Source organism: Aphelocoma coerulescens, chromosome 13 (genome assembly GCF_041296385.1).
Source record: "Aphelocoma coerulescens isolate FSJ_1873_10779 chromosome 13, UR_Acoe_1.0, whole genome shotgun sequence".
Taxonomy (NCBI): Eukaryota; Metazoa; Chordata; class Aves; order Passeriformes; family Corvidae; genus Aphelocoma; species Aphelocoma coerulescens.
This window is the reverse complement of record NC_091027.1, coordinates 1,522,933-1,531,263: the sequence shown is the minus strand read 5'-3', so window position 1 is coordinate 1,531,263 and position 8,331 is coordinate 1,522,933. Positions and strand designations below refer to the sequence as shown.

Below are 8,331 nucleotides of genomic sequence, written 5' to 3'. Positions count from 1 at the left end.
CTTTGAAGGTTTTTGGATTGCTCCATTTCTTTCTCCCTCCACTGCCAGATGTGGGAAAATTAAGAATTTGAGGCACTCAAGGAGATCTGAACTAAAACCCAAAGGAAGACAATTAGAAATCAAAGATGCTGAACAGCCAACAATAAAAACTCTGTTCTGGTCTTGATCAGCTGCAAAATTAAAGAGCCCATTGCATTTCTCATTGCTCCATCCCACAGACTCGACTGTCCAGCTTGTCCAGCCACTTCAGCATTTTCTTCAGGTGTCATTTGCAGCAATTTGCAAATGATGTTCTCTGCTCTGGTATGTGGCAGGAGCTGCTGTGCCTCTCTCATGCTCTGCCAAGTTTGAGCCAGCAGGAGCTGAGAAAAAGCACCCATGTGGGAAGGTGCTGCTCTCCAGCTGCTCCTGGCTCAGTAATTCCATGTCAGAAATTATCAGGGACAAACTGGAGCCCCCGGGGGAAATGCAGGGCTGGAGTTTAGACCTTGGACTCCAAGGTTCTTGAATCACTCCTGGGGCTGCAGGAGGAATTTGGTGTCTTTGGTCTGGCCCACAAGCACAGCCCATTAAATATCCCAACCCCCCAAAGCAGAGGGTGGGAATATTTGCTGAGGCTGGGAGGCAGAAAATATCCATAAATCTGGATTTTCTGACATCATGATGAAACCTCCGAGTTTGCCTTTGTTTCCTCAACTTGATCTTTGTTTTCTTGTTTTTATCTTTTTCAGTCAAGGTGAGCTGTTCCAGGAACCTTTTTAGGTTGAAGCCTCTGAGCTATGAGAAACTTGTATGATATTACCTGGCTCACTTGCATTTTCTTGCTGTCTAATTGCTGGGACCTGGTTTCCAGATAAACAGAATTCAGAATGGGGCTGGATTTATTGTGTGCCGCTGTCCCAAAATTTTCCTCCTGTAAGCCCACTAAGGTCAGTCATTCACAATTTTAATTCTGGGAAAATACATTCCCATGACCAATTATTAAGTAAAAGACACAAATTATAGTGAAGATAATAAGGATGTAAGAGCAGAACAGAAATTTCTTTAGGTCTGAAAGCCTGAAATTTCTTAGAAGAGACGGATTAATGATCACATTTAAATGGCAGGATTTAACAGACTTCTACAGTCTTACATTTTACCAGATTTGTTTCATTTAGAGGAAAAAAAGAGCCAGATTTGGGGGTCAATTCCAGAATATGATGTCATATAGTGGGATACAACTTTTGTATTCCAGGCTTTGGATTTTTACCTCTGGACTCAGCCCCTGCTCCACCACAGTTTTCTGTAACTTGGGAAATACTTGTTAGCAATGGATGCAATAAATTCTCTAGGAAGTTCACCATGGACAAAAAAAAAGAAAGAGTCAAGATTTATTTTAATAAACAAGGACACTGAGTGGCTGAACAACATACAGGAACCAGAGTTGTACAAAGAGGGAAGAAAAACAAGCATTTAAAATTCAGCTACAAAACTGGGAGAGTCGAAGCACTGCCTGGGAAAGCTGAACCCTTTGGGGAAAATGCTGAAACCTTCTGGGTAAAGGAAAGGAAACATCTGAACACGGGGGAGAGACTTGGGGCATTGCCAGAGGATTTGAACTTTAGCCATGGAGACAAACAGGTGCTGAAGGGCTCGTGTAAAGCAACAGGAACAGTTCTGCTGCAGGGACAGAAGTGGCAGTCGCAGCCCCGGAGCAGCAATGAGGGACCAGAGCTGGCAGTTCTCCTTGGGGCTCGGCTCGGCACAGGCAGGATGGATGAAATCCAGGGAACAGGGCAGTGTGGAGCTGTTCTCTGCACTCTCAGCAGAGCTCCCTCAGCAGGCCCCTGCCTGCTTCATGTGCAGGGCCCCTCCGCTCCTCCTGCAGGGAAAGGAATGCACATCGCACACAGAAGGCTTCACCAAAATCCCTCCGAAACCCTCTGCCTACAGAGGAGACAGTAAACATTCCTGGCATGCATGAGGGCACCAATCTGTAAACGGCTTTCCTTTCAAAATCACATCTTTTATCCACAAAACCAAGATATTGCCAGTACCACTTTGGAACTTCTGTGTGGCCGGAGTTGGGTGCGGGTGCTTTGTCAGGCCTGTGCTGCTCGTTGGACTCTTTACTGCCCAACTTCACAATTCCTGCTGGAATGGGAAGTTCTCACCCAAATATCACTGTCATTTGTTTTCTAATCAATTGGACATTATTGGTGGGAGGCACAATTCTTGTGTAAAGGTAAAGCAAAGGAGCAGAGAAGTAACAAGCCTAAAAAGAAACAGCACTTTTGTGGAGTGGAAATCCCTGGTAGCTCGGGCAATGCCAGCTTTTGGCTGGCTCAGGGGTGAATTTTACAGGTGGCAGCTCTGTACTCACAGGACGGCCTTGCAGAAGGAGCATTTGTTGTTGTAGGTTTTGCCATCGGAGCCACAGAAGGGTTGGTAGAGCCTCTCACAGTAAATGGGCCTCCCTCTCTCCAGCCTCCTGTACTCACTGCAGTCCACCTGCAACGAGGGCAGCTTTGAGTGCCTCGCGTGCTCCACTCACCACACAAATCATGAACGTGCCACATTTTGGGGCGTGCTTTGGAGCAGCACAGCCAGGGAGGCGGCACCACCTCTATTGGCAGCGGCCAAGCCCCAAAAATGAAACGTTTCTCATCAGAGGTGTGAGTGCTGCTGCCTGCAACAGGGCCTGGGCAGGAATGGAGCCCCTGGAGAAACACAGCCCCTCCTCCCCAGCTCCAGAGGAGCAGAGTGTTGGGATTCCTTATGACCTGATCACAATCAGTAAATTCAGGGGGGATTAATTCACATCCAGGCCTTCCTTGGACACTTCAGGGGTGGAATCCACCACCTCCCTGGGCAGCCTGACTGCCTCTTTCCATGGAGAAATTCCTCCTGATTTGTACCAATATGGGCCCAGCTCTGTGTGTGGGTGAATTTTCTCTCCCCACCACTGTCTGTTCTGCCAGGGCTTTCCTGCTCACCCCAGGAAGGATTTTTATTGCTTGGTTCCTCATTTCTTCCAAACATTGACCCCAGACTACTGAGAGAGAATTAAAATCTCCAGGTACCTGATTAAGGACCTAAAAGTCATCAAAAAAGCCATATGGAGTCATCATCAAATAAATACTTTTTAAAATCTACATTTCTCTGATTTAAAATTTGTCTTTGCCCAGAATGCCAAACAGGTGAAAACATCTGCAAGTTGTCAGGGCAACTCTATGGAAACCCCATATCCCAAACTCAGGGATCGTTCACTGAAATCTCAATAAATTGGCAGCATTTAATTAAAGTTTAACACGCTTTGTCCTGACCTCATGTTATTATATTCTAATTTCTGACCTCATATTATAGATTTTTATCCAGAAAAAAGGAAATCACTCACCTCATTCTGTTCGGCAGCATCTGCGATGAAACAGAATCACAAAAGAGAAAATAAAACCACAGTTAATGAACACTCAGGTGCAAACCAGGACCATTTCACTCAGCAACACTGAATCTTTTACCACCTTAAATGTCAATACTGACAGAGCTTTCCAGTGTTTAATAAGGCCCAGGTGTCCAAACCTATTAAACAAATGGATTTTGGTGCATTATTTACCTTAGAAACTTCTGTCACCTGTTGGAGCAGCCTTTGCTGGAGGAGGGAATGGAGCCATTGTTCCATTTTTCACCACAAACCATCGACAACCCAGGAGTCAATATTAAATGTAATGTTCAGGATTAACTGGTGGCTGAGCATGACTGGGTTTGATTCCTGAGTTTGTCAAAAGCTGCATGGGGCTCTGAGCAAATCCCATGGCCCTTTTATGTTGGGGTTTGCTGTCAGCAATGAGGCTTAAACACACTGTTAGCTCTATATAACCATGATAACACAATTTGGCTCATAATCCCACTTTAGGAAGTGTTTCCCTTGCTTCAGTAGGGATTTTAAGCCGATTGGCTCCTATTTTTACCACATTCCTGTAGGACAGAGCCCTGTTCTCAGGTGAGGCTTCGGGGAGCTCCTTCCAAACAACGCTAATTACACCTCCCACAAAGTAATCAGCTCCTTGGCGTGGCTCCGTGCTGCTGACACATTTGGTACTTTCTTTAGGAATGTGTTTGTCCTTCTGCTGTCCCATCATCATCATCCTGGGGCTTCCAGGGGGTCAAAGTTACCAGGGAGGGATTTCTGTGCAGAAGGAGCTGGGATGTGTTCTGGAGAAGAGCTCTAGCACTTGTTTTTTGGATTAAATATGGATTTTTTTTGATCTTTAAAGGTTAAACTTTCCAAATGTGTTCTGGAGCAGAGCTCTAGCACTTGTCTTTCAGAATAAATCTGGCTTTTTCTGATCTTCAGAGGTTAAAGTTTTCACACAAACTTCCTTTTATAAACCTGTTTACAGCTTCACATCGAATACAGCTGTTCAGTATAAAGAAAATGAGCAGAAATAAAGCTCCAGGTCAAGTTCCAGCTCTGTCACCAGAGGTTTGACTGAGTTTTCATTATTCTGGAATTGGATTTGATTGAATCCACTCCCCCCAAACATTCAGATGTTATTTTTTCCTCTCTCAACCTTTCAGGAGCCACTCTGCACATGGGAGTGAATGCAAAAAAGGTGTGGCTCAGAAAGTGTTGATACATGAAGTTTTCAAGCAGACAAGATAAACCAGAATGTTCAAGGAAGAGATTTCCTGGAATTCCAATGGAAGGAATATTTATTATTTTCCTGCAGTTAATGAAACACTGAAAGAATGAATTATTTCCATCACATTTAAATGTAAACTGCTGGTTTTTATAAGAATTTGGGGGTTTTTGACGAATTTCAAAGCAACCTTTTCAGAGCTACTCAACAGATTACTTTGTTCCATAATTTTAGGTTCAACATTTTCATTATTTTGCTGCTTTAGTGTTCATAATGCATTTGAACTTCTATACTACCTGCAGAGGTGTGGAGTCTTCCAGTTATTTTAAATGCATTTATTTTTCTCTAAAAATATGTTTTTACTGCAAGTTTTTAATACAAATAAAATTAGCAGGTTAAGGCTGAAGAAATTCCTCCCAGATCCCTATTTTTTAGAGCAACCCATCCCTCAAATCTCTCTGCAGCCTGGTAAAATAAGATCAAAAAGAGGTGATTCCCAGCTGTTTTTCTGTGGCCATCAGCTGTCCCCTGCTTGCTGAGTTGGGCAGGGAAAGGACCTCACCAGCTCCCAGCTCCGTTCTCAGATAGAAATTTAAAAATAAATAGATAAAACGAGGTGGTTCTGAGGCTTCCCAGTTGTTTTCAGTCACAGAACACAGCTCTGAGTTACCCCCTGCAAGGAGTAGATTCCCTCCACTCCAGCCCCAGGTGGGTAACAATAATAAATTATTATGGTGATAAATAACAGCATTTTAAACAGAAAATTCCATTTTCTCCCTCCCAGCCAGAGCAGGAACCACCTGAGAACCTTGCAGTGTTTGGGAGAAAAATCCCTGAGGAGCCCAAGGGAGTTACTCACGTGCCAAGCACAGGGCTGCCAGCGCCAGGAGCACGAAGGTGCCTGTGACCTTCATGGCAAACACCAAACCTTGGCTGTCCCAGAGCCGCTCTCGGGTCCCTGCAGTGTCCCCAGTGTGGCCATGGGAATGTGGGAGCAATTTATAGCCAGGAGCTGGTGATGAAATGCCTGTGTAGGTAATTAGGGAAGGTGTTGCCATGGGCAGAGTCAATGGGATGTGTCCTGTGCAGGGAGCGGGGTACGGGCACGGGGCAGGGCTGGGTGTCCCGTGTTGATGGAGCAGGGATTGTTCCTGGCCTAATTAACTGTTCCAGCTCCAGCGGCAGGGCTCTGACTCAGGGGTGGGTGCTCTGTTATTGCCATGGGAACTCCAAGCTGAACGTAGTTCCCAGGGAGGGATAATCCTGGCTGGATGTTTGCCTTAAGATTCATCCCATGAGTGCTTCGTTCTTATTCTCTGGGCACTTTGGAGCTGTTTTTGAGCTGAGCTGGTCGTGGCCACACACTGAGCCTTTCAGGCTGCTCTGGGAAATCTGTTCTGCTTGAAGCCCTTCACACCCAGCCCAGAGCATCCCCCAGTGTTCCTTTTCCTTTCAAACGTCCCCAGTTTGGGATCAGAACCAATATCTGGGGGGGAGAAGATGCCCCATGGCACTGCCTGGCCAGGGGAAGAGAGGAGTTCACAGCCCCCCAAGCATCCCCCGAGCACCAGCCCAGCCATGGACACATGGAGGAGATTGCTCTGCCTGCCCCTCTGCTCCCATTTCCCTGTTCCCAGAACAACGGGAGGGATTCCTTAAACAAATCCAGCATTTGTTATTGACTTAACCAAAAGGCAGCAATTTCTGTCTCTTATGACAGAGCCGTGAGGGAGCCCCAATGGGACACTCAGATCTGAGGCCTGATTTTCATAAATCCAAAGTAATGTGGAGTTTGGAGGTGAGAGTTTGGTTTCAACCCATCCTTCCAGAATTGCCTTCTCTTAGTGATTTACCATCTAAATGTGCAAAAACCTCCACAGGAGAAGTCCCTGCTCACCACCACAATTCCCAGTTTTTCAGTGCTCACCTTCCCTCACTGCAAGGTAGCCCAGGGCTTTCTCCCTGTGCAAGATTGGGGTCAGAGGTGCTCATTCCAGTAAAACAAGGGCCTGGAAACTCCTACAGGAAAGATTCCCAAACCTTGGGCCTCACTAACTCATCCCAAAAGGGATATGAATAATTTTGTATTTGAAGAATATAGGTAATTAATAAATGTTTAATTTCTCATCACTTACCAGGATGAAAAACATAAATGCCACCAAATCTGAATTCCAGGATAGGCAAAGATCGGGTTGGAGCTGGAGGCCTGGAATTTTATTTCTTCAATGCCCTTCAGTGGTTTTGTTCTAAATTTTTCTTTTTTCTTAATTTGGAGGTCACTAAAGGCAGGTTGGGGTTCACATTGGGGTTGTCTGGATGCTTCTGCTTGGGGCTGTCGGTGACTTTGTGTTCTGGGGAGCTTTTCTGGAGCAAAGCCTGGCAAGGAACATGCAGGAACTTGTGGGGAGTATTCAGGACATGTCCTTGGTTGATGGACAATTATGAGCAATTGGGCAACAGGAGCAAAACCCAAAACATCCCGGAAGCGCCTCCTAATCTGAAGAGTTTTGAGCACACACAGCTCTGGGGGATGTCCTGGCACTGTAAAACTGCAGCCTGACAGATCCTGCTGGTTCCTGACCTCGGAATGAGGAAGGGGCCCCACTCCAGTGCTCCCAGTGTCCCGTGGGATGCAGCCCCAGCATCCATCCCATCCCATCCCATCCCATCCCATCCCATCCCATCCCATCCCATCCCATCCCATCCCTCCCAGGAAATATGAACCTCTCTCTGCACTCTGCTGGGTTGGTGTAGGAAGATTTTCCAGCTCTGCACTTGAATTTCAGTCAGTTATTCCCAAAGTCTCACTGGCGAGGCTGGAGCTGCTGTTCTGGGACAATTCTAGGCTCCCTGGCAGGGAGAGGCACTGAAATGCTGGATCAGAGCCAATGAGGGAGCACCAAGCTGCTAAGGGGGGTGAAACACGGAGAAAACTTGGGAGAAGTGGTTGGCTCCGTGTGGAGGAGGAGGCAAAGCCTCGCTGTCGACAGAGGAGACGGGAGCCGGAGCCCTCCGGGAGCTGCAGAGTGAAAGGAAGAGGGAACAGAGCGAATTGCAGGGAGAGAAATCCCAATTAGATGGGAGCAAAACAAATTTCACAACGAGAGGAGTCAACCACAGGGAGATATTATCCACAGAGATTGTCAGAGATAGCAAAAAATGGGTCTGTTCTGAAGTGGCCACGGAGGGCGTGGGCATCCAGGTGACCTCCATGGGCCATTCCAATGGAACTGGTTCTGGCATTCCCACAGGAGAATGTCAACTGTTGCTGGCACTTTCAGGGACCTTGTGGTGTCTTTGTCCTCATCAGTTAACGTTTGACAAAGCAAACACGGGCAATGAAGTGCCACAACGGACAGATTTGAGCTCCTGGGAGAAAATGAAGTTCCTTGGAAAACAAATGTTGGGATCTGTGTAGGAATAGCTGCTTCCCAGAGCTGGGTCAGTAAGGCCTAACTGCTGATCTCATTCTGAAATTTAGGGTAAACATGGTAAATAAATAGTTTATATTGAAGAATTGTGAGTGAAATTTTGACCTCATCAGCAAACCCATGAATACCTGCAGATTAATTGTGTAACTCTCATAATTTTCTACCTTTGCCATTATATCTTGGTTTTTTCCCAAATTCTTACCCCTCCAAGTTGATCTTTTGGAGAAGAAAAAGCAATTCCATGGTGTTACCTGCGGTAAAATACCAGTATGCATTTTTCT

The 8,331-nt window shown here is 46.1% G+C and overlaps 1 protein-coding gene across 1 annotated transcript; it reads right to left on the bottom strand.

The window, feature by feature from the left end:
• Positions 1-1,389: 1,389 nt before the first annotated feature.
• Positions 1,390-5,610, bottom strand: SPINK9 (serine peptidase inhibitor Kazal type 9). Its single transcript, XM_069029123.1, has 4 exons — positions 5,479-5,610; positions 3,377-3,396; positions 2,363-2,490; positions 1,390-1,861 (listed from the first exon to the last, which is right to left on the bottom strand). The coding sequence occupies exons 1-4, from the start codon at positions 5,531-5,533 to the stop codon at positions 1,816-1,818; spliced, it is 249 nt and encodes an 82-aa protein (XP_068885224.1). The 5' UTR covers positions 5,534-5,610; the 3' UTR covers positions 1,390-1,815.
• Between the last annotated feature and the right edge of the window lie 2,721 nt (positions 5,611-8,331).

Coding starts and splice junctions, on each gene's coding strand:
- SPINK9 (XM_069029123.1), bottom strand. CDS start 5,533: ATGAAGGTCACAGGCACCTTCGTGCTCCTGGCGCTGGCAGCCCTGTGC. Junction 2,491..3,376: donor ATGCTGCCGAACAGAATGAG/GTGAGTGATTTC, acceptor CCCTCGTTGCAG/GTGGACTGCAGTGAGTACAG. Junction 1,862..2,362: donor TCCTTCTGCAAGGCCGTCCT/GTGAGTACAGAG, acceptor CTTTCCCTGCAG/GAGGAGCGGAGGGGCCCTGC.